Genomic DNA, 27,909 nt, shown 5'->3' with positions numbered 1-27,909 from the left:
ACTGGCTGACCAACCGCACTCAACGTGTAGTCCTCAATGAAACTGCATCTACATGGAGGGAAATATGCAGTGGAGTACCCCAAGGTTCTGTTTTAGGCCCTGTACAACATCTTCATCAATGATTTGGATGAGGGAATAAATGGGGAACTCATCAAATTTGCAGATGACACCAAGCTGGCAGGAATAGCCAACACTCCAGAAGATAGGCTAAAGATACAAAAGGATCTTGACAAACTTGAACATTGGGCACTATCTAATAAAATGAAATTCAATGGTGAAAAGAGTAAGGTTCTACATTTAGGCAACACAAACAAAATGCACAGGTACAGTATAGGTGATACCTTGCTCAATAGTAGTAACTGTGAAAGGGATCTTGGAGTCCTAGTGGACAACCATTTAAATATGAGCCAGCAGTGTGCAGCAGCTGCCAAAAAAGCCAACACAGTTCTAGGCTGCATCAACAGGGGGATAGAATCAAGATCATGTGAAGTGTTAATATCACTTTATAATGCGTTGGTAAGGCACACTTGGAAAACTGCATTCAGTTTTGGTCAGCACGATGTAGAAAAGATGTGGAGACTCTAGAAAGAGAAGAGACTCTAGAAAGAGAAGAGCAAGAAAGATGATTAGGGGACTGGAGACTAAAACATATGGAGAACAGTTGCAGGAACTGGGTATAGTTTAATAGAAAGAAGGACTAGGGGAGACATGATAGCAGTGTTCCAATATCTCAGGGGTTGCCACAAAGAAGAGGGAGTCAAACTATTTTCCAAGGCACCTGAGGGTAGAACAAGAAGCAATGGGTGGAAACTAATCAAGGAGAGAAGCAACTTAGAACTGAGGAGAAACTTCCTGACAGTTAGAACAATTAATCAGTGGAACATCTTGCCTCCAGAGGTTGTGAATGCCCCAACACTGGAAGTCTTTAAGAAGATGTTGGATTTGTCTGAAACAGTATAGGGTTTCCAGCCTAGGCAGGGGGTTGGACTAGAAGACCTCCAAGGTCCCTTCCAACTCTGCTATTGTATTATTGTATAAGTCCTAACCAAGAACCTAAGAGCTGTTAAGACAACATCTGAGTATATAGGCCAGCGATGGCGAACCTTTTTTGGCTCGCGTGCCACAAGTGGGGGAGCGTGGGGGGGTCGTGTGCGGGTGTGCCGCACCCATAATACAATGCATCCCCCGGTGCGCATGCGCGCACAACGCGCCCATTTTTGCATGCTTTTTTCGCCCTCAGGCTTTATAGGAGCCTGGGGAGGGCAAAAAGAGCCTCCCCCGGACCCCGGAGGCCCTCCGGAGGCTTCAGGGAACGTCCGGAGGCTTCCCTGAAGCCTTCGGAACACTTAAAACCACCCTCCGAGCAACCCGGAAGTGACTTCCGGGTTGCTCGGATGGTCGTTTTAAGCGCTCTGAAGGCTTCAGGGAAGTCTCGGGACGGTCCCTGAACAGGCACGAGACGTGCGTCTCCATCGCCCAGGCCCGGATCGCCTTCGCCGCGCGGCGCCTCAGGCAGCGAATGAGTCGGAGCCTGCCGACTGGAGGAAGAGGGTGAGAGGCGGGTCCTGTGAACGGCGGCAGCAGCGGCGGCAATAGTCGCAACTCGGCTGCCTGCCGCCTTTCCCCTCCTTTGTCTCCCAGCCAGGGCAGCCCGCCGCCAAGTTGCGACTATTGCCGCCGCTGCTGCCGCCGTTCACAGGACCCGCCTCTCACCCTCTTCCTCCATTCGGCAGGCTCCGACTCGTTCGCTGCCTGCCGGGCCCCAGCGCCGCGTTCGAGCCGGAGGGGGAAAGGAGGAGAAGGAGAAGGAGGACAACAAAGCCCTCTTCGCTTTCCCTGTCCTCCCCCTTTCACCTTAATCCTTGCGATGGCGCGGCTAGAGGAGGAGGAGGAGGAGGCGAGGGCGGCGCGGCCGAGGCCTGACGGACTTCCCTTCGGCCGAGCCCGTCCTAGCGGCGGTGGCGGCGGCAGCGGCGGCAGTGATGTGAAGGCCTGGCGAGTGCGCAGAGGCTCGGCGGAGCGGTGCAAGGATGCCGAGCCTGAGGCGCCGCGCAGCGGAGGCGATCCGCGCCCGGGCGATGGAGACGCACGTCTCGTGCCTGTTCAGGGACCGTCCCGAGGCTTCCCTGAAGCCTTCAGAGCGCTTAAAACGACCATCCGAGCAACCCGGAAGTCACTTGAAAATGGACAGGTCAAGATCTTGTGGAACTTTCAAATCCAAACAGACAGACATCTAATTCCAAAAACATCTAAGCATTTCTCAATCCAGCTGTGTGGAACAGAATCAAATGCTTTCTTATAATCAATCCAGGCCATGAACAAATTTGTTTGTCTTTTCTTTGAATTCTTCAATAACAGTTATCAATCAACAATTGGTTGATCTTTGGTTGTTTTTGAATTTTTGCAGCACCCTTTCTGTTCTACAGGTCCTTGTTTTCTAGATATCCATAAATTTGGTTTGCAATAATGCCTGTAAGTAATTTATAATTTGTATGTTGTTGGCAGGCAATGACTGGACTGTAATTTTCAGGTTTATTTCCCATTTCTATATCTTCCTGAATCAAAAAGGTTCTTCCAGTTGTTAGTCATTTTTCACTTTCTGGTGTTTCCAGAACCTGATTCATTTGGATTCCTAAGCTTGCATGCAAGCTTGTTAGTTATTTCAACCAGAATCTATGCAGCTCATCTAAACCAGGGGCACCCCAGTTCTTGACCTTTGCTGGTTTTGCACCATTTCTTTTCTTTTTTATTAATTTTTTAAAACAAACATAAACAAACAAGACATATAACATAAAAACATCTTCAATTACATAGAGTGTGTCGGTTGGTTACAAGGTTTTTATGCGTCCTTTCCATAGTCATCATTTAAACTTTATCTAAAACCACATATTATCAATCAAATATATTTGTATACATTATTTTTATAATACTTCATTTGTTTAATTATCACTATTGTTTCTTCATTTTAAACAAGGTATTCTAAATATAAATTCATTTATATTATAATAATTCATTATATCATCTTCAATATATCCAATAGTGAAGTATTTTTTATATCCTATTCTAAGTTATTCTATTATTCTAGTATTGGTAACATTCTTTAATAGTTTCCAATTCTATGTTTTTCCATTATTAATATCATCAATATATATATATTGTATTTGTGCTGATAAAATAAAGGGAGACTAGTATAGATCCATTTCGAGCTATTTAGCTCTCATCAGCTAGCCATGCCCTTACTGGGATTCGAACCTGGGCTGTATTATACACTAGGCAAGAGTCTTAACCACTATGCCACAGGCTTCTCCAGGGGTTGTAACACAAACACATATATATATACATACATACATACATACATACATACATACATACATACATACATACATACATACATACAATTATTGTGATTATTAAACATTTATTGAATATAGTTATTATTACATTCTTTTTATGTGAAGCATAACTAAATTTAAAGTAAATTTATATTATGGCATTTCATTACATTGTCCTAAAATCATCCAATGATATTACTTCTTTATATTCTATTCTATATGAAATTGGTTATCTTTTATAAAAAAGCTTTTCAACCTCATCTCCATAGTCCCACTTGTAGTTTTATATAAAATTTCATATTATCAATCTAGTATATATAAATGCATTATTATCATTGTTAATCATTTATTTGACTATAACTATTATTACTTTGTCTTATAGATAATACTCAAAGTTTAACTAAGTTTAACTTAATTTTATTGTAACATTTCATTTCATCATCCTGTATCATCCAGTAGTAGTGCAGTCCAATGTCTCTTGCCATTTGTAGAATCTGTATTCTAAGTGTTTTCTTGATAGGTCTTATGTGGACTTCTCTTAGCAACTTATTGTTCATTCCATATCTTATAGAGAGTTGAAACCCTCCATCTGTTCCTAACATCATCTTTCCTTTGGTTATCATTGGTGCTTCTGCCAAAATTACTCTCATTATTTCTGCCAAATTTTCTCCCCTTTCTTCATCTATATTTTGAAGTCTGAGATAAAGTTCGAATTCGTCGATCTCTCCTTTCAATAATTCACACATATCATTTCCCTCCACTCTCCGTTTGCTGTCAATGTCAACAATTTTCTTATCACTCTGTTCATATTTCTCTGCAGTTTTTTGAACTCTGTCCTCAAATTTCATCGTTGTTTTGTAAATATTCTCAACTCTTCCCTCCACTCTTTCTATGTTTTGTTCTATAATTTCAAATCTCTTGCCAATTCTCTCTGTGATTATTAGAACTTTTTGAATATCTAACATAATTATTTGCAATGTTAATCCCTTGTCTTCTTCATGTTGCACCATTTTTCCAGGTTGTAAACACTGCCACTAAACCATCCAAGGCTTATTGCTAAATTTCAAACAAATTCACTATGATCTTTCAAGTCCAGGCTTTCTCTTTACTCCAGTCCAGCTACTGATAATACTCCAAAAGAGCACCTGTATAAACAAATCGTGCTCTTCCCACTGTTCCTTTCAATAAACCAAGTCAAGGACTTTGGGATATGAAATATAAAGTGTTTTCAGCAGAAGCAGGATGAAGGGCAAAAAGGGTAGCCTTGGTAAGATTTGGCTTACTGAGAAAATAAAGCTCTGTGTTCTGCACACCCTCTTGCTTGCTTCCCCCTCCTGCCTGGTTCTCCTACCGCCTGCCTGTGATGAGTTATCTCTGTAGTGAGTTGATCATGTGGACTTGTCCTGCGGCAACTTGGTGGCAGCAAATTGGCAAAGGGGAGTTGGCGGTGACAAGCTGGCTGTGGATGCTAGCCATAGCAAGTTGTCCAATTTTGCTCTTTGCCTGCCCTCTGGTCCTCTTTAGACAAAGTGCTGCAATTCTGGCATATATAGAATTTTATTTTGTTTTTTTGAAGTAGCATCAACTGATCAGCTTCGGAGTATAAAGTCTTGAAATTGCCTAGGCCATGCGTGGCTGAAAGCAAATAATCGAAAGTTTCATTAAAATGACAAAATACTTGTTCTTCTGTAGACAGTCTGGCAGAAAATTCCTTTCACAGAGTTTGCTGCCCTTTGTTCTTTTTCTCCTCACAAAATGTTGTTAGGGTAGTTTATAGCTCCCATACGGATATACAAAGTTGAATGTTTTCTCAAATTCCAACTCTTCAACAACAATGCAAGTTGAATGGTGAAATGTAGATGGCAGTCAAGAGATACAAAAAATCCCTTAACTCTTTGCTGCTCCCCCATGGTACCCCCTATGAATAATGACAGAAAAGTGTTTATTTATTAGCATTAACTTTTATCTTTTTTTTGGTCTTTTCTTTTCTCCCCACTGCTTTCTTCTAGGGAGGAACTTTAGGTGCTGAACCAGAGGCATCTTTAACAGCATTCGTTTTGATTTCATTATTGGAATCCAGATCAATCTGCAAGGAACATATCAATGTATGTGACACTATAATGGGAAGTGGCATGAGGGGGCCAAAATATGAGCAAATCTGTAGGTTTTTTTTTGATCATAGTACTTCATTTTCCCACCTTCTTGACCCCAGGTTAGGTATTAGAAGCCTTCAGGATCTCAAAGTAGCCTAGCCGGCATTGCTGTGGTTTATACTTTATTCATTTCAAATCAAAGGAAACCAAAATAAATAATCAGTTCAATAAGGATACTTTAAAAAATACACATACACTTTCAAGCCAGCAAGGTATTTAGAACAGTTAATGATCTGTAAATATCAAAGAGCCTTTTCACTGCTGCAGTGTAATTTTTATCACCAGCATTCCTCAAAGGCACGTTTAGAAAGATCTGTGCAGAAAGGGTTTCTCCAAGTAGATCACACAGTATTGCAGGTTTTACAGATATTCTCTAGTGGAACCCCCATTGAAGACATTCCTAATGAATTCATCCTCTACATCTCTTCCTGCGCAAAAAACTTAAAATTGCACATATTATGACTAAACGTGCATTACTAGCATGTAAAACATACACGCAGGAAGAGGGCAGCACACATTCACTTTATTATTTATTGAACCCCACAAATAGGTGACTCTGGCCAGCTTACAACATAACCCTTACACCCCCCACTCCCCCATCCCCATGGCAGCAGCAGCACAATCAGATCAACCACTTGATCGGATTCATCTCCATTTGTGGTCCTCAGGCTCACTGACAAAGCCATGTTTTGGGGGGCCTTTCAGAAAAACAACTGAGAGGGAACCAATCATACCTCATGGAAATGATGTTCCATAGAGATGCCTAAAATTGTCCTCCAAACATTCCTAATAGCTATTGTTCTACCTGAGGGTAGAACAAGAAGCAATGGGTGGAAACTAATCAAGGAGAGAAGCGACTTAGAACTGAGGAGACATTCCCTGACAGTTAGAACAATTAATCAGTGGAACAATTTACCACCAGAAGTTGTGAATGCTCCAACACTGGAAGTTTTAAAAAAGATATTGGATAACCATTTGTCTGAAGTGGTGTAGGGTTTCCTGCCTAGGCAGGGATTGGATTAGAAGACCTCCAAGGTCCCTTCTAACTCTGTTATTTTATTCTATTCTATTCTCTTTCCTCTGCCCTCACTTCTAGATTCTAGGCAGCAGCATCAACAAGGCTGCAGATTATTTACTCAAAAAGTACGAGAACCTGCAAAGGCCTTACACTACAGCCCTCACAGCGTATGCTTTGGCTGCTGCAGACCGACTCAAGGATGACAGGGTACTCATGGCAGCATCAACAGGTAAAATATATTTTAAATAGAAGAAACCAGGTGTGTTTGGGTTTTGAAAGATTAGCTTGGAACATGAAACACAATGGATAGATTTTTAGAAATGGCAGTGTCCAAAAATAACATCAAGAGCCATATGCAAGTGGCATCAGTTTGCTTCTAGCTGCCTGGTCAAGTAGAAAAAAAATATAAGTAAAAATAGATGTAAAGATCTTTTTTCCATAGGCTGCCAGTTGTTCATCCCAGCAGAAGGCTGAAGAAAGTTGTGGCAAACCATTTATTTATTTTTACCAGAAACATCTAAAGGACTGTTTCTATGTATTTCTACTCAGAGGCTAGTTCAGCTTCAGAAAATGTGTAGTTTTAATTTCCAAATTATTTACTGTAGGAGGAAAGCTCTGTTAGTTTAAAAAGCACACACTTTTTTGAGCTGCAGCTCATTTCATTAGATGCATGGAGTGGATAAATGGATTTAAAGAGCTGGAGTGAGAGAAGGGAGAGGGAGACAGGGTGATTATACAGATGACATTTGAGACATGCTTTGTTTTTGGTTTTTGGTTTATAATATAAATATTATATTATTTATAAATATATATTATTAAACCATCATTCAATGAAAAATAACTCTGGGCCATTCACTGCAATAATAAAAATGAAAACAACAGTAAAATGAACACTTGGCACTTCAACCAACATTCTCTGGTCCACTAAGAAGTAGAATCCCCTGGGTCCCCCCCTTGCAGTGCTACTGCAGTGCCTGGGAGGAAAACCAAGTCTTTTCAGCTTTCCGAAAGGCTAGAAGGGTGGGGCCTGCCAGATGCCATGGGGTGAGCATTCTGCGGGGTGGGCACTGCTATGGAAAAGATACTCTTTCTAGGTCCTGCTAGATAGTGATATTTAAGGTAAGGGAGCTGGAGCAGGGCAACCCTACCAAATCTGGTGGAATGGCAGATACCCTGTTTCCCTGAAAGTAAGACCTCCCTGAATAATAAGCCCAATCAGGCTTTTGAGTGCATGCGCTAAAATAAGCCCACCCCCGAAAATAAGTCCTCCCCAAAAATATTGCAACACAGGCAGCAGCCATGAGGTGACCACGCTCGCCGCCTCCAGGACCTCAAAAATAATAAGACTTCCCCGAAAATAAGGCCAAGTGCTTATTTCGGGGGTCAAAAGAAAATAAGACCCTGTATTATTTTCAGGGAAACATGGCACCTTTAGGGAGAGGCAGTCCTCCGAATAAATTGGTTGTATGCCATGTATGTTTTAAAGGTGATAATCATCACCTTGTATTGCATACAGAAAGAAAATGGACCAAGTGCAATTCCCATGGCAAAACAATATGATATGGGCAAAGCACCTGAAACTGCAACACCACTGAATTCTGGAGCAGTTGTAACTTCTGGGTGACCTTCAAAGATAGAGCACATTGAGGTAGTCCAGCTGGGAAGTGACCTAGACAGGAGTGACCATGAGCAAGGCCTCCCAATCCAGGAATGGGCACTATTGCTGCACAAGATGGATCGATGCAAAGTCACCTTCAAGGTAAGTAACCAATATTTTCATCTGTTTGGCTTAATTCTGTTTCTGTGCTGTTTTTTAGAAAGGAATCGTTGGGAAGAACATAACGCTCGCACCCACAACATTGAAGCCACTTCCTATGCCTTGTTGGCCCTGCTGAAAATGAAGAAATTTGAGGAGACCGATGCCGTAGTCAGATGGCTGACCAATCAGAACTATTATGGAGGAACATATGGACAAACCCAAGTGAGCTTTTGCTTTATTGTCAGATTTTAATCTGAGCTCTATTTTAAATTAGGCTGCTTAAAACAAAACAATAGTTTGAATTTTTGCATGTTTCTCCTAAGGAAGAGAAGGCAAAGTCAAGACACTATAACAGTCTTTTAATATTTGAAGTTCTGTCACAAGGAAGAGGCTGTGGATTTATTCTCCATTGTTCCTAAGGATAAGACAAGAAACAGCGAATGGAAGCTTTACAGAGAAGCAGCTCCCCCCACTAAAAGAAAAGAAAAGAAAAAGAATAAGGAGTGTTTTTCTGACTGTACTTTGTATACTACTCAGCAGTTAGAACAAGGCATTGAATAAGTGCTATAGGGCTTGACTAACTGTGATAGACTGAAAGAAAGCACAGGTTCCATTTTAGTCATCTGTAAGCTTTTTTTTAGCACATCCATAGGAGAAAACGTTTTGTGCTGAGAAAAGATCAGGGGGTATGCTTACATGGTGGTTTTATTTATTTTATTTATTTATTATTCATGCTTCTAGACCGCCCCCTCTCCCAAAAGGGACTCGGGGCGGTGTACAGTCCATGCAAAATATATCAAAATACAATAAAAATTGAATATGTACAGTTGGAATGGAGGAGGTTAAAAATGGAATTAAAAGAACTGTACAAAGCAATATATATAAATATAGGATTTTGAACCCCTAAAACACACACAATAAGTTAAAAACAATACCCCTAAAATAACCAGTTAATACATTTGCCAGGAGGGACAGTTGTAATTATGCCAGGCCTGCTAATCGGAACAGGTGAGTCTTCAATTTTTGCCGGAAGGAGCGGAGGTCAGTAGTGGTTCTAATGTCGGGGGGGAGGTCATTCCAGAGGGTTGGGCCCATCACAGAGAAGGCCCTACTCCTTGGTGTCGCCCGTTGGCATTGCCTAGTGGACGGCACCAGGAGAAGTCCCTCTCTGTGTGAGCGAATTGGCCGCAGGGATGTATGTGGGAGGATGCGATCCCGCAAGTAACTAGGTCCCGTGCCATGGAGCGCTTTAAAGATGGTAATCAGCACCTTGAAACGCACCCGAAAAACCACAGGTAGCCAGTGCAGCTCGCGCAGGAGAGGTGTTACGTGGGAGTACCTTGTACTCCCCATCACAGCCCGCGCGGCTGCGTTCTGAACTAACTGCAGTCTCCGGGCGCGTCCCAAGGGCAGCCCCATGTAGAGAGCGTTGCAGTAATCCAGGCGGGACGTCACCAACGCGTGAGTGACCGTGCGTAGGGCATCCCGGTCCAGTAGGGGGCGCAATTGGCGCACCAGGCGAACCTGGTGGAACGCCCCCCTCGCCACGGCTGCCACATGGTCATCCATTGACAGCCGGGCATCAAGGAGGACGCCCAAATTGCGCGCCCGTTCCACAGGGGGCAATTGTTCGCCCCCTATGGCCAGCGATGGAATCAGCTGGCTGAACCGAGGTGCCGGTAGCCACAGCCACTCAGTCTTGGAGGGGTTGAGTTTAAGTCTGTTGTCCCCCATCCAGACCCCGACGGCTTCCAGACACCGGGACATCACTTCGACAGCCTCGTTGGGGTGGTTGGATAGAAAATTGTTTACTTGTTTAGCAGGCAAGTGTGTGAATCTTTTGATGTGCAGGACAAAGAATAGTTTTTGAAAGGATTTTTTACATGAAGATTATCTAGGATTTATGTCCTTCATCCATACTGAAATTAAGGGAACCAAGGGAAATCACATCCATAGACTTCCTATTGTCATAGATATTTTAGTTCTACAGATAAAAGGCTCTTTAAAGATGTATGTGTGTGTATGTAAGTCAACCCTCCACTGTTTGTTTACTCATTCAGTTTGTAACCAATCTTCTCATTTATGATCAAATGGTCTAACAGACAATTGTACAAATTAGAAAGATAGTTTGGGTATTTATTGCAGCAAGCCCCATCACCATGTTCTTCCCTATGTGTCAAACATTTATTTCTCTGATAAACTACATCACTCTATTTTCAGTTCCTTTGTGAGACACTCCAAGACAAACAATCTTATTTTTTCCTTCTCCCATTCCAGGCAACAGTTGTGGGGTTTCAAGCTCTTGCTGAATATCAGATTCAGAAGCCTATCTATAATGACTTAAAGTTAGATATTGTTATTAAGCTGCCAGAACGAGAACTACCTCTAAACTACAGAATTGATAGTAACAATGCTGTTTTGGCCCGGACAGCAGAGGTACAGTATTTCAGCAAGTGTATTTATTACTCCTTTAATTGGAAATAATTATTTTGCAGTTTCAAGTTCAAATGCATCTTTTTTCGAGAACTGGGAAAAACTATACAGAATTTAAAGAAACAGGAAAGAAAACCCAAATCAGTTCTCCCTATTGGAATTGTGGCGGTTGGATATTAGCCCATGTTCAAGCATCAGATCAGGGGAGACTGGCTTAAGACTACTAGCTTATTTGTAAACATACAATGTAGCTTTAAATGACTTCCCTTTCCTCACACAAAGCTGCAAAAGGCTGTATTTAAGACAATATTGCGAAATTGTGTCTGTAATTCCAAGAACTATTCCTAGGAAAGAGATTTTAATGGCTCTGAGGGACTTTTGGAGCACTTCATAATACCTTCACTTAGTACATGAAGATAAAATTAAAACGATCTATTGCTGTTTTCTATTTCTGAGAGGAAAATTTCTATTGTATTCAAGCTATCATCGTAATAAAAATTGGTGTCAGGTTTGTATTCCAAAGTTGCTGTTAAGTCCTTTACATTGTCAGATATTTGTGAAATTGCATCAGTGCTTTGATAATTTTCTACAAATAATTCCCCCTCTAACTTTAAAAAAAATATCATTATTTAATATCATTTATCAATATCATTTACATCTTTAGAAACTAGTGGGTCTAAAACTGAATAATTTTCTGTAGAGAATTTTCAAAAACCTTTCTAAAAATAAACTCAATTTTGCCCATCCTTTTACCTCCCTCTAATGGTCAAAGAATTTATTTATTTATTTATTTATTTATTTATTTATTTATTTATTTATTTATTTATTTATTTATTTATTTATTTACTTACTTACTTACTTACTTACTTACTTACTTACTTACTTACTTACTTACTTACTTACTTTTACTTACTTACTTACTTACTTACTTTTACTTACTTACTCACTTATTTATTTATTTATTTATTTATCCATCCATCCATCCATCCATCCATTCCCTGGCCAATCAGAATTTATAAAGATTGGGGAATATCAGCCACCCACAACAAAGTTATCGAAAGCTACAGATTATTAAATAAAACCACCTCTAGGCTTCCTTATTTTAGCTTGTCTCCAACAACCGTCTTTCTTTTTGTTTAACAATAGTCTCAAAAATGGCACAAGTGCCTCAAAAAGGGGTAACAGGTTGTGACTAAAGATAATCTCTTTTAACTAATACAGATAAAATCCCTTAAATTGGTTAAGAAATGAAATGACTTATTCTCCATTTGAAAAATAAATTCCAAAACAGTTGCTTTAACAACAAATAAGTGATTGCAGGCCTGTCCCATCTCCCCCCAGCTGAATGGCTCACCAGCTCCTGAAACTATTTGCAGACCACTGCTGTATGGAGGGTCTTGTGGGGTAATTCTAGGACTCTCCCTGATCCAGGAGAGTCATATAAGCTAAATGAATGGCGATTCCTTCTGTTAGTAAGTTGAAAAAAGAGGACTTCCTGTGAACATGGCTGTCACTCATCAGGGAGCCTTCTCTCTCTGGATTGGTGTTTTTCAACCCAGCAGGCATCTGACAAACAAAGTCAGTTGAGGAAACCATATTCGCTTAACAGCTGCAGTGATTTACTTAACAACCATTGTAAAAAGGGTCATAATATTGGGTCGAATCAAAATGTTGGTCCAACTGTGGTTGTACATCAAGAACAACTTGTATTACCTTCTCTATAGCAATGGCCCTTACAGTCTCTCCCCTTTATTGGGAATTCTTGATTTAAGAAACATACACACTTCTCTCAGTTACAACTGGATCCTCTCTGCTTTTTCTTCCAGCTATCACCAATGGCCTCTAAGGGACCATTTCTAAATAACCAATACCTTTTTATAAGAAGCTTTACCCTCCACTTTGTTGGGAGAAGAGGGAATTTTAATCTCTTCTCTATTGCACAGATTTCAGGTGCTTGAAAGTTTATTATGCAAATATAATGTAATTATCAAATGGCACCACTCATAATTTATATATAATTTATATTTATACCTTCCTATTGCAGAAAATTAAATCCATTTATTCTACTACATTATATTACTATGAAGTTACACATACATAGAAATTGCAAAGATTGGTGCATAATAATTTGGTTAATTTTACTTTCATTGTAAAGTGGAATGAAACTTCCACTTCAGAAAGTGGAAGGAAATGAGTTTTCTTTATGATTTGATTTTGTTGATCCCTTCTTAATATAATGTTGTTTCTTCATCCAAATATTTGATTTGGTCTTTTTTATATTTTGAAATCTGTTCCACCTCTATCTCATATCAGGTTACAACAAATGCAATCAAATAAAAGCAAAATAGCCAAGGAACTGCAATTGATGGTCATACTAACCCTGGTTGCTTTTCAGACCAAACTCAATGAAGACTTCACTGTGTCAGCATCAGGTGATGGAAAAGCAAAAATGACAATTTTGACGTTCTATAACGCACAATTGCGGGAAGATGAAAATGTTTGCAGCAAATTCCATCTTGATGTTTCTGTTGAAAATGTCCAATTGAGTAAGTTAGCTTTCCTAGAACTAGTAGATTGTAATGAAGGTTTTTTTTGGGGGGGGGGATTAAAATGTTAGAATCTCAATGTGGAACAAGCTTTCTCTGCTATTTATTCATAAAAAAGTCTCTCATTTGATAGGAAATAATATCATTAACCATACTTAGTTGAGATCCAGTACTTGCAGTCAACAAACTAGTTGGGATTTGGACAGATGGTCTAATAGCCATAGGCCAGAAGGCCTCTTGTTGTCCACTAAGTCTCCACTGTTCTGTTATCACTTAACTAGTTGCACTAACTCTTAAAATTTTAGATAAAATATGCTAAAAAACAAAAAAAAATGTCTTAATGGCATTCTTAATTTTAGAAACTCCAGAGATTAACTGCAGAGATTTTTGACTGCTTTCAATTCATGTCAATGAATTTTTTACCGGTTTCATAAGTGTGAACTATTCTGAGGCACTAGTACAAGTGCATCTCATTTTTCATTTGCAGAACTCAAATTTTATTTATCAAATTTATATGCCTCTTATCTCACAGTTCAAGGCAACTCTCACTAGGTTAATATTTTTACTCCTTACAATACCTTAATATAATACTTCAGTACAACCCTTGTTTTGCTGCTGGTACTCTTCTTAAGCTTGGATACTACTCTGACACTCTGCAGGAGAAGGGCAGTGAAGAAGATGCTTTGGGTGTATCCCTGCATAATAGTTATAATGTCCCTGCCAAACTTAAAAGGGATACTGAGATGGCAGATTCAGCTGTTTGTGATGATAACGACTCTACAGGGCAGGGCATTGTGGTCCATGATTTGGTACCCTTCTGGTTGGTGACACAACTGTAAGAGGTGTCTATTTAGGACAGAATAGGCACGTTTTGAAAGAGGCTGAGATATTTGCCTGGTTCTGCAGCCAGAAGAAAGAAGAGGTATATTGTTAAGACTGCTACATAGGATTGTGATATTGATGTTGTGCATCTTGGCACTAATGAGCTGTCAAAAAAAATGTGCAGAAGGAATTCCAGAGTTTGGGGCATGAACTTAGCAGGATAGGCTGTAGCCTTACTATTTAAGAGAGAATTGTTGTAACAACCAACTTGATAGCAATCACATAACACACTGACAATGTCCTCCTCTCAGCTTCAATACATGACATCAGTAACTGAATCATACTGTGATCTGATTGGCTCATTGCCAAAACAAGATGACACGTGATTGGCTCTTTAAACACTCATGCTCATTGGCCACAATCAGATAAAGAAAAGCTACCTGATATCAACCCAAGCAAGTTGTGCTTCCCTTTTCTAGTTATTTGGCTATAACTTTTCATAGAATACAGATAATTGAACAAAGTTTTTTGCATTACATTCTTGATTAAATTATCTTTCCAATCATATATAGTTTTATGGTACTACTGCAAAAAGAAGTGGTGTTATTAGCCATCAAACCTCAAAAATACACTTTTCCCAAAAGATTTCCGCAATTTCAGCCCACTATTGTATATAGGGTGGGGTAGGGCAAGGCGGGGTGGGCAGGCCAGCCAGTGGGGCAATTTGCCAGTTCTCCGAACTGCGTAGAATCGTTACTACTGGTATGCAGTCTGAATCAGCTGAATACCACCTCTGGATAGGGGGAACATGATCAAAATCATTAAATATATAAAGAGTTTGAATAAGGTTCTAGAAGGAAGTATTTTCAATATTAAGAAAAAAATCAACAACACAGGGGGCATAACCTCAAACTGACAGAAGGTAAGTTTAAAAGTAATGTTGGAATGTATTACTTCAAGATTAGCTTCCAGCAGAGGTAGTAGGTCAATCATCAGCAACTACATTTAAATATGCTTGAGATAAACACATATCCATTATGCAACAAAAAGTAAAAAAATACAATTAAAAATAAACAAACAAACAAAAACCCCAGACTCAATGGACCACCAGTTTTTCTGCCACCAGTTTTCTATTTTTCTAGGATAAAGAATAACACACAGACACACACACACACACACACACACAAACACTGCACAAACATACATGTGCCATAGCACTTACTGTAGATGTAAAGAGAAAACATGAATCTGGTTCTTGCAAAATGATGGATGAGAGACATTTTACACCCAGGTTGAAAATTCCTACTCACACACTTTGGTCTAGATTTGAACGTTCCCTATTTACTTCTTTCAAGACTTCTTTCAAAACCCAATCAATTATAGAAATAGAAAGTAAAAACAATTAGATTAATGCTTTGTTTTCCAAGAAGATGTTATGGCCAGTTGGACAATCAAACTTTTCACTTAAAAAAGTTGCTAAGAATTTGTCTGATTTCTCCCATTTCTTTTGTAATTTTTAGACTTAAAACAGGCAAAGGGAGCCAAGGGAGCCCTCAAGCTCAAAATCTGCACTAGGTAAGAATGCTGAATGTTAAAGAAAAGGTTGGATTGTAACAGGATATTTGGAGTAATAACTTGGGGAAGCACTTGTGTTACTTTTCAAGAAAATAGTTATACTTTCCCCAGCTTTCCACTCTATCTCTGCTTATATATTGATCTGTTTTATCTGTTTTCTGTGCACCATCCTAATTTGTAACATTTTGTTGTTGGTGGATGAAACAAAGAGCAAGACTTAAGTCACCGCAGGTCCTTCAGATTGATTTAAGGATGTAGAAATTGCAATATGCTACAGCTGAATGGCCAGTACATGAATGGGAAACCTCCAGGGCACTCTAGAACTGTAGGCTAGACTCACAAGTTGAGAAAAATAATTCAAGAGAAGGTAATGGCAAATTTATTCAATGTTGATGGGAAAATTCCACAAACGTGTTCATGAATCCATCAGATGTTAAGCTGGACTTGAGAGAACTATAGAGTAAGACTAATGATAGGACTTCACCTTGGTTTTGCCATTTAAAGAACAAAAAATACATTCCATTTTATGCCTTAATGCTTCTTGTTCAGTTTTCACCCAAATTCATAAACCTTGCAAAAACTTCCATGAACTTTGTTATGGGAGTTAGGAGCACATACATTGCGGTGGCTCAAGTGCCAGCTTATAAGATGTGTCCATAGCAGGCAGCGCGCGCGTACATGCAGCGCCTCAGCGATCCTCCGCGACGCTCCAGCTGCTCAGTAGAGCGCTTGTGCAGAAGACTTAAAAGACCGGCAAGGACCTCAGGCGGGCACCGTACCGGAATGGTATCCGGTGCTCCAGGCTGGCTCCGGTATGCCCTTACTGGGGTGTACAGCCTACAACTCACCTCTGATAGCTAGATTTCTCTCCTTCAAGATGAAACATTTTGAAAAATCCAGAACTGCCCTCATAGCAATGAAGAGGAAATTGTTTGTGAACTAGGAAATCCATCTTTGGTCATTTTTTCTTTATTCTTGATTTTAGGTATCTGGGAGAAGTTGATTCTACAATGACAATAATTGATGTTTCTATGCTGACTGGTTTTCTCCCTGATGCTGAAGACCTTACAAGGGTAGGCAAGCTTTGCATGGGGCTTGAAATGGCTGTTTCTGTATTTCACTGAAGATGCTGAATTAGAGAACGTGTTATAGTTAATCACTTGCCTACATGGTTAAAACTGCACAGAGAATGAATGAATGTTCATTACCAGTAAATGAATCAATAAGATACTGAATTTTATTTCAATGACACATAAAAGGCATTATTTAAAAAAAATCAAAGTCTTGTACTAAAGACTTGATTCTGCAGAACTTCGTGAATCTAGTCAAGGTTATTTTAATTTTTAACTATTTTAACTTTCTGGGGGGTTGACTTTAAGCAGTGATTTCTATATTGACCCAAAATGTGACTGTTGGAAGAATTTGATTTGTACAAGGTTGTGTGGAATTCTTTGGCAAATTACTAATATTAAAACCCTTTTTGGCTGTCTCAAAGTTTCTCAGATTTTGCTATAAATATAACACAGTGCCAGTATAAATGGCTGCAATTCCATGTTTTTTAATCATCTGCAACTCATGAAGTAAATATCATCCTTTCTTTCCTTTCATTATTTAGCTTTCGAAAGGAGTCGACAGATATATCTCCAAGTTTGAAATGGACAATAATATGGCTCAGAAAGGAGCTGTTATCATTTACTTAGACAAGGTAAATACTTATGGAATCAATTTCTTTGAGTAGTTGCATGGTTGGTTATTTGGTTTGCTAGGCAAACACGGAAGAGTGTTATACTGAAAAAAAATAGTATGAATATTCAGCGAAATAAATCTACATAATTCATTGTTGATTGTAACAGATCATATATCTAGTAAGAAAAAGATATAATAATCTCTTGCATTTGGAATACATTACATTTAAATATCACATATTTGCCATATTTATCCATATGGATAAATGTAGTACTATCTCCTGTCTGTTTCCCATGATTGCAGTGATGTGGATGCCACCAGTCCTTGAGTCAGCAAACATATGCTAGTCCAAATTATGCTACCAATCTATATTCTGACATAATAATGAGGATGGTGAATGGCACTGTCCTTGGTAGATTCCTTGAGTTTTGTTTTCCCTTCCACCAAGCACCATCTGTCTTTTGGAAACAACCTCAGTCACTCCCCCTAACAGGTTCAGTGGATAGTTAGAACAGCATATCTTGCCATCTGTCAGATAGCCTGACTTACAAATGGCAGATGGGTATTTTGGGCAGAGGGAAGCATGGGTGAGCCAGTACACTCCATTCATTTTGAAATCTGAAGCACACACAGCTCCATTTGCACAAGTGGCATGCATGCATGCATACCGCACACGCAAATGGAGCATGCACACACATGCTCACCCACTGCTTGCACAAGTGAGGATGCGCACACACTCGCCTGACATTTCCGCAACCCAGTTCCGAATGGCTCAAGGGAACTCTGTTCTATATAGTTCCTGCATCTTGTTCACAGTTTCTGGTTAAGACAGACTGAAGGGATCTTTCCTTGAACCCATGCCGAAACTGTATTTTCCCCTTCATGCAATCACTGCTCAAGGGGATCTTCAACGCCTGTGTAATTAGCCATTATTTCCTATTCCTTTGGAGGAGAGTCCAGTGACTGTCATGATTTAATAGAGGGGCAACAGGGGCAGGATGGGAATTGGCAATGGGCTAAGCCAATTTTGTGCCAATCTAGTTTTCTGCTGACTCAAAATGGGGAAGACAGCACTGGGGGAACTTTGGATATTAAAAAAAGAAGCATGAAATATAAATAGATTAATTTATTAATTAACAAAAGGAAGATATGTCAGAAGTGTTTTAGTACTCTAACTTTTGATCAGTATTTCAACCTGCTGCTCCACTCCATATATGAACCTTTTTCATTGTTAACCTTTATTCTGCACAACTGGGACAGACTTACAGAACTTAATCCTTCAATCATTGGGTCAAATTTGAGCACCTAACTTGGAATAAGTAGTTTCTTTGAAATTATACAGATTTTATTTTATTTATTTCATAATTATTTTATTTAGTTTGTATGGCACAGTGACAGGAACTCACCCTGTCCACAAAACTACCAGGCCTTGAATTGATGGAATGTTGACCATTTCTGGTTGGCAGATACAGCATCCTTTTCCACCTGCTCCACTGCATCTCTGGTTATACAGATGGAACTTACAGTATATTGAAAAATCCTTATTACTTCCGTGGGCAAATGAGCACTCACAAAATTATCTTCTCTCTCCATCCCAGGTCTCCCACTCTGAGGATGAATGCCTGGAATTTAAGATTCACAAGCATTTTGAAGTTGGCTTCATTCAGCCAGGATCAGTCAAGGTGTACAGCTACTACAATCTAGGTAATGGCAGACGTATTGAACACTCCTTCATCCTCCTACTTTCTCAACACCAACCACTCTGTGAAGTGAATCAGGTTGAGAGGGAACAACTTGCCCACGGTCATCTAGCTGGCTTTCATAGCTGATCTCAGTTTCCTTCTTTCTTGCCTGGTGCCTTAACCATTAGACCAAATTGGCTCTTTCCAAGGAACTCAACATACTGGAGCTTGGCAAACTTAGGCAAAAATGCCCAACAATAATTGATACTTTATGAAATATACCCATTTTATAAAGGCTGAAGTGAAGAGTAAATCACTTGAGAACGTTGAAAGTTATTGACACAGAGCTCTGTACAGTATTTTGGCAGCTTCCTTTGCTTGCCTCCTGAGGAGCAGAAAACAAAGCTAGAGGGGTCTAGGACAACTCACTGCAGCCAACTCGCCATGGCCAACCTGCTGCAGCCAACTCACCATAGCACAACGCCACGGAGCAACAGCTACACTAATATCAAAGAAAAGGTAGAATAGAATCATTAAAGAAAAGATGCAAAAGGATTGACAAAATGAAATGTGAATGACAAAAATTAAAATAATTTTTAAATTATTTGAAATAATTAAATTGAATTGCTGAATTGTCCCACAGTGAGTAGTCCTGTGGTGAGCTGGATGCAGTAAGTTGGCCATGGCAAATTGGGTGTGGCAACTTGTTCCATTCTGAAGCCACAGTGACACCAAGGTTCTGTTTTGCTCTGGTCTGGTGGGCAACCTGATGCTCATCTTAGGGTGGGAAAAGTGGTACTGAGACTCGGGAAACTGAGCTTATCATGGCTGAGGAAGAGTTTTGCCATTCTAATTAGTATTTTGAAAGTTCATTATCATTTTTATTTCTGAATAGCATTTTCAGTGCAGCTACACACACACACACACACACACACACACACAGTAGGCAACATTCCAAAAAGACATTTGTTTGCGGGGAAAATCTCCAGATGCATACACATTTATAAAATATTAAATAACTGTTTAAAATATAAAATAACTGTTTTTTAAAAAATTCCAATCCAACCAATCATTTTTGCAAAGTTGAAAAACCAAAACCGAGAATCACCCATGCCCAGTTCTTAATTCAGTTTTGTTGGCAGCACAGATCAATGAATTGTGCTTTAATTTCAGGAAAGGATTTGCTCATTCAAGACATTCTGCTGAACAAAGCATTTGCACTGATTTTGCATATAGACGCAACCCTAAGATTTCTTGCTGCGTCCTAAGGATACCTAATTTACCTGGAGGGTCAATTTGTCCCCATTTTGATCTCATTCTTCTTAACTTCAGTGAAAATGGAAAACTATTGGCCTGTAATCTCACTTATAAGGCATCTGTAGTCCTCACAACGGCCATGGGACACTGCAACTGTTCAAAGGCATAATGGTGCTAAAAATAACTTTGTGACCAATCCTTGCATTCACAACCATTGTAGAATCCCTCAGTTATGTGATTGCTACTTTGAAACTAGCATACATATTTGTTTGCCACAATACTGTACAATTTGGAAGTGCGAAGTAAAATTGTAAGTTACAGTCGTGTTATTTTTCATGTAGCAACTGCATCTCTTTGCTTAACAACCGAAGGGGAAATAAGTTCATAAGGTCAATTGTAGTCACATGATTTTCTGATTAGCGACCAAGTTGTCAGTCCCAATTGTGATCACTATGTGAGGACTATAATAATACTCTGCATTGGTATTGGTATTACCAGAGCCAGGGTATTATATGTAATGTTGCACAGAAGCTCCCTAAAATTGGAGACTTTAATACTAGAAGGCATTGGTTTTCTATTAGACCATAAGAATCATGGATACAGGTAGTCTTCTGCCAAAAAACCTCCATTTTGATAAACTGGATTCAGACTTACAACTACATGGTTTGCTTAATGTCCATGTGATTAGATAACAACTGCAGTAACTCAGTTAACAACCATAATTGAAACGATTATAAAATTGAGTCTAGTCATGTGAAGATTCAACTTACAACAGCACTGACTTATGACCAGAATTTAGGACTCAATTGTGGTCATAAGTTGAGGACTACCTATAGTCTATTTTAAATCCTTCAAAACGTGCCATATACAGGAGGCATCAAGGGGGATGCGGATGACAAATGTAAAACACCACAAGTCCCACCCCTTTTGTATGTTAATTGTGGCATTGCATGCATGCCCAAAACTTCCAATGCAATGCCATTTGACAAAAGGAGCAGAATTCTGCAGATGTCCATGTTCCAACTTCCTAACTCCATTATATAATGGGATATTTTCTCTTACTTTTCTTATTGCATTGTAGGGCTCTGTGCTTCTCAGGTAAATGCTTAACAAAACTCAATCAGCCAATCAACATTCTTGATAAGTTTCCATTGAATTGTCAGGTCAGACATGCCCCAAATTGGAAATCTCTTTGAAAAAAATGGGTTACTCTTTGTTCTTCTAAATAATTATAACTATAATCATCCTAGACTTCCTAATGTGATGTATGGACATAATTTTTAATTCTTCTTTTAGATGAAAAATGTACCAAGTTCTACCATCCAGATAAAGGAACAGGCCTTCTCAATAGGATATGTCACGGTAACATCTGCCGATGTGCAGAAGGTATGCTGAAATAAATGAGTAAAGTTTGTATCTGAGCAACAAAATGGAAGATTTGGGGAAGATTTGGAATATTTTCCCCTAGCAATATCTTTTAAATGAGAACATGCAACCTCAATAATCATTTCATGACATGCTGTCTTCTCTTTTCCGTTCTTGAAGAAACCTGTTCCTTGCTCAACCAGCAGAAAAATATTGATCTTCAGTTACGAATTCAAAAAGCCTGCGAGCCAAATGTGGATTATGGTATTTATATTGTAGAATCTTATTAATAATGTAGTGGTGCCTTTCATTGTTAATGGTCTACTTCCAATTATCAAGAAGTCATGATTTGGAGTAGCCAATTTGAATTTATTCATAATAAATTTTGGTGCTGCTTGTTGATATGTTATGATATGATATGACCCTCCAGTGTAGCATAACAATTCAGGGCTCCTAGAAATAGATCTGGATCAATGAATAAGAGCCAAAACACCGAGATTCAGAAAGCAATTCCATGCTCTACACACACACTGTTTTCACTCTCAAATCTGCATGGCCCCAACTTCAAAACTCAGAGTTTAAGCACTACAGTGCTGTGAAATGGAGGCAGGTGAAAGTTTTCACAAAATGGGGAAAGGACTTCTTGGAAACTTAGCCCTCTGAGATAGTCCAGACAGGAAGAGCAACTAGGCACATTAGCAGGATCTTTAGCATAAAGTTACATGAAACAGATTCGTGAAGACTGGAAGTATTTCTCCCATCCTCCTCTTCTAGTCTCTGGAAAACTAGGGAGGGTCTCCTCTGAAACACAAAGACTGAGCTGCCTCTCATCAAACCGTTGCCTAGGTAGGCTGCAGATCTTCCTCTTGTCTCCCAAGGTCCGTCCAACAAACCTGTAATGGTATCTGGGAATGGCCTTGGGAGATGGCTAGACAAGGGGCAGCTTAGCCTACCCAAAAGGAATTCAAGTGGGGCAAATGTCTCCCCAAAAACCCTTCCTAGTTTCTTGGGCTGTAAAAGGGAAAGGAAAGTAATTTTAGTCCATCTGGCCATAGGTCCTGTCTGGACTACCTCACATGACTGATAATAGCATCACACTCATAGAACCAGGGCACCTCAAGAGAAAATACACAACCTGCGTCCATGAACCCCACACAGTGGAGCTAGTACTCAGCGGCCTCACTTGGAGGATTCTAGACTGCCACAAGGATCCAGCCTGGAAGTGCCCATAGTCTAGGTGGAAAGGTTAGCAGTGCCTGTCCCAAAGGTGCTTTTCCAAAAGGCAGCTGGACTTTCTTGGTAAGACAGGAAATCCAGTTGCCTTTTGGAAAATCACCTTTGGGACCTGGATGGTTGGGAATCTCCACAGACAATTAGCAGCACCTGTGCCTCTCTGATTATGCCAGTCATGGTGAATAAATAATCAGCTGTCTTAATGAGTATTGTTTCTGTCTTTGTTCTTAAAAGTCTACAAAACCAAGCTGCTTCGAATAGAAGAAAAAGACGGTAATGATATCTATGTCATGAAAGTTGTAGAAGTTATTAAAAGAGGTAAGAATTTCCCCCTAAAACAAACCTTTTTTTTAAATCTGAAAGTTCATTTGAACCCTATTTGAAAGTTCGCATTAATCTATTTAATTTGATTTGATTTAATTTATTCAATTTAAGTGCCACCCCAGTCTTCTTTAATTCTGAGCAATGTATAGTAAAATCAAACAAAATAATAAATGCAATATAGTAAAATTACTAAAGGAATAGGAAAAAAGAATAAAGAGCAAAAACAGATCCGGCTGAATCCAGCTGATATCATCCATACCCCTAAACGTATCAGAAAGGGCTTGAAGCCAGCTCTTGAAGCTTTCTAGAGAAGGCCAACAGCATGGGAGTTATCGAGATATTGGGATAACTTCACCTACCTGCTGAATTTTCATCTTAAGTGTTTCCCAGAATTTTTCAGGATTGAGAATGCTATAGTTCTCTAAAAATGTAAAAGAGGGCAGCCTTTAAAAACCTTATGTCTCAAGTTTGTCAGTGGGACATATTTTATTGCACAGAAGCTCACATATCTATGGAACAGTAAAGTGCCGTATTTCCCATTGGCAGTCAGGTAGAAGTTCTCTCAAAATGTGCATGATTGAATATTTCCCAGTTTTTTGGGTAACACTTTGGGATTCATCATCCTCACAAATGCATTTCAGTAATTCCTTCAAACTTCCCTTATTCATGATGAATTATCAAAAGGAATAAGGGGATTTCGGTCTGCTTTCTTAAAACAAAGTCTCCCTTGTAAAACTTCTGGTTACAGTAAGGATGCCGAAACAGGTGGAGGTCTGGTGAACTCTTGCTTGTAAGAGGAGCCTGCCTTTAAACTGATCTCTCCACTCTTTTTCTGTGTTTTAAAGAGAGGAAACATCTTACTCCTCATCATTATCACTGTAATTCAAGCTCACCGTAGGGTTTTTCTAAACAGGATGTTTCTGTTTCAAATAAGGATTTTTTGTCCATGAGGATGAGGAGCTAGGGATGAGTTACATCAGAAAAAGAGGAAGGAGCCATTTTTAGCTTTCTACCAGTTTTCTGTATCCTGATCAATCTGCTCCAGTGAATCAGAAGATCCGCCAACCAGTGTGAGAAGGATCTGTTGTAAGGTGGGGGGGGGAGCTGTCAATGGGCCTCCTTCCCTCTGCAAAAGTGGCCTTCCTTTCACTTCTGTTGATAGGAATCTTCCCCGGATGATCCGCAGACAGATGAGGTTAGCCTGAAAAGGGATCCAGTACTGAGATAGGGAACTGGTTTTTCAGGATCAGGTGCTGCAGTATCTGTGTTGCCTCTCTGAGGAAAAAGGTAGAGCTGAGAAGATGGTTTGTTTGCCCCAAGGTGATAAATATGGACCAACAGAAGTTGAAGAAAGGGCCAATGCACCCACTAAATGCATCTATTCCTTCTTCTCTGGTCACTTAACATAACTTTCCAATGTAAGACTATGTCCCTTTTGAAATATTTATTCAGATTCTATCTAATTTCTGCAGGCACTGACCGAACTCCACAAGCAAAGGCCCGCCAGTATGTAAGTCAAAGGAAATGCCAGGAGGCTCTGAATCTGAAGCTGGACAATGATTATCTGATCTGGGGTCTCAGCAGTGACCTGTGGCCCATGAAAGATGAGTACGTATTTCACTATTTTTTTAATTTTCTAAACCTTTATAGACTTTTGCTGCTATCAAATCCACAGAACCCCTAACAATATATTTACAGTACCCTAGAATGTTGTATTACATCTTTGAGAGCAATCATAACCTGAATCTTTTAATATCAAAATAGCCATTCGTCTTCAGATGTATTGGATGCCACTTGTGTAGGTTATGTATAACATTGTAGGGAAGACTGTGGAATAACCTTAACTAGGATTTTTAGATTCCTTCGTGTATGGATAGCACCATCTGCCCAACAAAATCTCTCTGGGAATATCTAATGCTGTTGCCCAGATGCTTCAAGCCACACAGCCCATATGCTCTATGTCCTGCTGAACAGCTGTGCTTGCCTGGATGAGTCTTTTCTATCACAACCACAAATTTCCCAGTTCCTCCAGTTCAGGCCTGCAAGAATCTATACATTTCACTCAGCAAAGAATAAAAGTTGTCTGCATGTCTTTGTTACTGTCTAGTAGTGGTTGCCCAAATTTTTGCAGCCCAGACCTACTAGTCCAATCATTTCCTTTCACTTTGTGCTGAATTATTTCCACCATTGTTTTTACAGATAGTTCAATAGGGGGATGGTTGCATCTAGTTGTTCTTTTCTATGCACTCAAATATATACACGAAAGAAAATTGATAGATTATCACTGTATCCTTAGGAACGTGTACCTTGTGCTTTAGGTGCTTTTGGAAAGATTAAGGTTGATACTGATTTTCCTGAAGAAAATCAAAATACTGCTTGGGTGATTTAACCTTTCAAAGCAACATAAGGATTGTTCACACTTTTTCAAACTTCTTAAAGTCTCCCTGAATTTAGGATTGTCTTAACTATCACAAGCCTGATGCATCTCTTATTCTCCTTGTCTGGTTGATTTTGAGAAGTTCTAGCTGGGAGCCATTCTTTTCATTCCGTTTGGGTTCCACAAACATACTTCTAAATTTTTCTTGACGGCATACACCTTTAGCATTCAGATCCAATTTTCTGCTATTTATGTCAACTGAAATGTGTAAAGTCTTAGACTGGGGAGAAGCAATCTATGAGATAGAACTGATTTATAATTGAATTCATTCATTCATCATATCTGTACTGTATACTGCCAAATCTTGCAACACACAAGGGTGTATTTTTCCATTGTTGTAGCAATCATGTTTTACGGCAGGAGCCATTTGAATTTTCTAGAATTCAGTTGTTTCAGGATTCAGATTTTAAGGAAAAAGAAAAGTTTCTTTTCTCCCCCTAAAAACGAAATAAAAATTAAAATGTCATATTCATAGGATGAAATGTTTAAAAACTATATTTGGATTCAATCCAAGTCCAGCACATTATTCCAACTGGAGACAGTTGAACTAATTTCTCTGCAGGGCTGTTTTTAACTATCCTGTTTCTCTTTCCAGTTTTTCCTACCTCATTACAAAGAACACCTGGATTGAGAGATGGCCAAATGAAGATGAATGCCAGGATGATGAATTCCAGAGTTTGTGCGATGACTTTGCTCAATTGTCCAACACACTGACAATTTTTGGCTGTCCTACTTAAAATTTAGAAGAATCAATGATAGGAAGAAAATTCTCAGAAGACAGATTTTTGAGCCAATACATATATGTTATTTTGCCTCTTGATTTTTTTAGTTTTTTATCATTTTGCTCTGCTTTTCAAAATTGTTTCTACATAAAATAAATCATTGAGTTATTACTTTGGTATCCTGTTGATTGTTAATAAGCAGTGATATTTCAGGATTATTCTTTGTTTGTTTGTCTGATCCTTTTATTAATTGAAGTTCTCAGAGAAAATTATAAAGTACTGTTTTAGTGATGGATGAATGTGTTAGTGGATCAATATTAACTGGGATTAATAAAGTTGAGGGAGAGGATTAGGTGGCACAGCTCCACACAATGCAGAATATAAATTTACTTCCTTGTAATTTTATTCCATTAAACAGAATAGATAGAGATCTCTGCATTTTGCTGAGTTTCCACCCAAGGCAATACTCAAAGTGCTTTGTCATTTCCTGCAAATTGCAAAGGCATGCACATATATAACTCTCCCATGCATACAGCTTTCCATCCATTACAAATTGCATCACAAGTTCATATCTAGGTCATAAAAGAAATGTTGATGATTGCAGCTATCCCCTCTTTAATGTTCTTCACAGTTATATATAATGTATAAAAATGATAAATATTTATTTTAGAGCCAGTTTAGTATTAATAAAGGAGGATCACAGTCTACAGATACCTTTTTTCGAGAAGCTTTTTTTAAAAAAGATGTATTAAGATTGTCAAGGAAGTGTGCAGCAGCTGTCCAGGTGAAGTTGGAGACCCTAACATAAACTTGTAGTCTTTTATAAACCAGACCCTATGTAAGGATTGCATCTCCTCCTAACTTGAGAAAGTGAAGACTCTTGAAATGAAGTATTTTTGGCTGTCCTACTTAAAATTTAGAAGAATCAATGATAGGAAGAAAATTCTCAGAAGACAGATTTTTGAGCCAATACATATATGTTATTTTGCCTCTTGATTTTTTTAGTTTTTTATCATTTTGCTCTGCTTTTCAAAATTGTTTATACATAAAATAAATAATTGAGTTATTACTTTGGTATCCTGTTGATTGTTAATAAACAGTGATATTTCAGGATTATTCTTTTTTTGTTTGTCTGATCCTTTTATTAATTGAAGTTCTCAGAGAAAATGGATTCAAAGCAGCATCTGAATACCCTTAGGCAAGACAAGTAGAATTAAATCAGTAGAGACCCCTCCCTTTCGTCAGATGCAGATTTAGCCAATCCGCAGGTGTTAAAATGTTATTTTATCAGCTGTCCTGAGAAACGGATAAGCATAAATTCCCATGGCTATCTTCCATTGGCTATCAAAGTGACACAACCCACATGGCCATCCCTCCCATACATTTCCCAAGAGGTTTCAGGGTGCTTCACCAGGTTACAAGTTTTAGGGTGCTTCGCCAGGATACAAGTTATAAAATACCAGTTGTCACAGGCAATACTAATGAATTAAATCCAGCCTTCTCTCAATTGAATGGCAGTATTGCTTTTAGGGATCTGACACCCCATAAAAGTTGTATTGTATATA

At 39.1% G+C, this 27,909-nt stretch overlaps 1 protein-coding gene across 1 annotated transcript in view; it reads left to right on the top strand.

Annotated features, from left to right (window-relative positions):
* LOC309389230 (complement C3-like) overlaps positions 1–26,515 on the top strand; it is a 73,258-nt gene extending 46,743 nt beyond the window's left edge. Inside the window, exons 27-40 of the mRNA XM_081947345.1 lie at positions 5,342–5,437; positions 6,582–6,732; positions 8,321–8,484; positions 10,540–10,698; positions 13,091–13,241; positions 15,584–15,638; positions 16,624–16,711; positions 17,254–17,343; positions 18,923–19,028; positions 21,560–21,649; positions 21,809–21,892; positions 23,096–23,179; positions 24,658–24,793; positions 26,218–26,515. Of these exons, the coding sequence (XP_081803471.1) occupies positions 5,342–5,437; positions 6,582–6,732; positions 8,321–8,484; positions 10,540–10,698; positions 13,091–13,241; positions 15,584–15,638; positions 16,624–16,711; positions 17,254–17,343; positions 18,923–19,028; positions 21,560–21,649; positions 21,809–21,892; positions 23,096–23,179; positions 24,658–24,793; positions 26,218–26,359 (1,596 nt within the window). The 3' untranslated portion in view covers positions 26,360–26,515. The remainder of the gene's footprint in view (positions 1–5,341; positions 5,438–6,581; positions 6,733–8,320; positions 8,485–10,539; positions 10,699–13,090; positions 13,242–15,583; positions 15,639–16,623; positions 16,712–17,253; positions 17,344–18,922; positions 19,029–21,559; positions 21,650–21,808; positions 21,893–23,095; positions 23,180–24,657; positions 24,794–26,217) is intronic.
* The last annotated feature ends 1,394 nt before the right edge of the window (positions 26,516–27,909 follow it).

Source organism: Natrix helvetica (assembly GCF_964273705.1).
Source record: "Natrix helvetica genome assembly, chromosome: 1".
NCBI lineage: Eukaryota > Metazoa > Chordata > Lepidosauria > Squamata > Natricidae > Natrix > Natrix helvetica.
The sequence above is the reverse complement of the archived record's forward strand: the minus strand, read 5'-3'. Positions and strand labels throughout refer to the sequence as shown.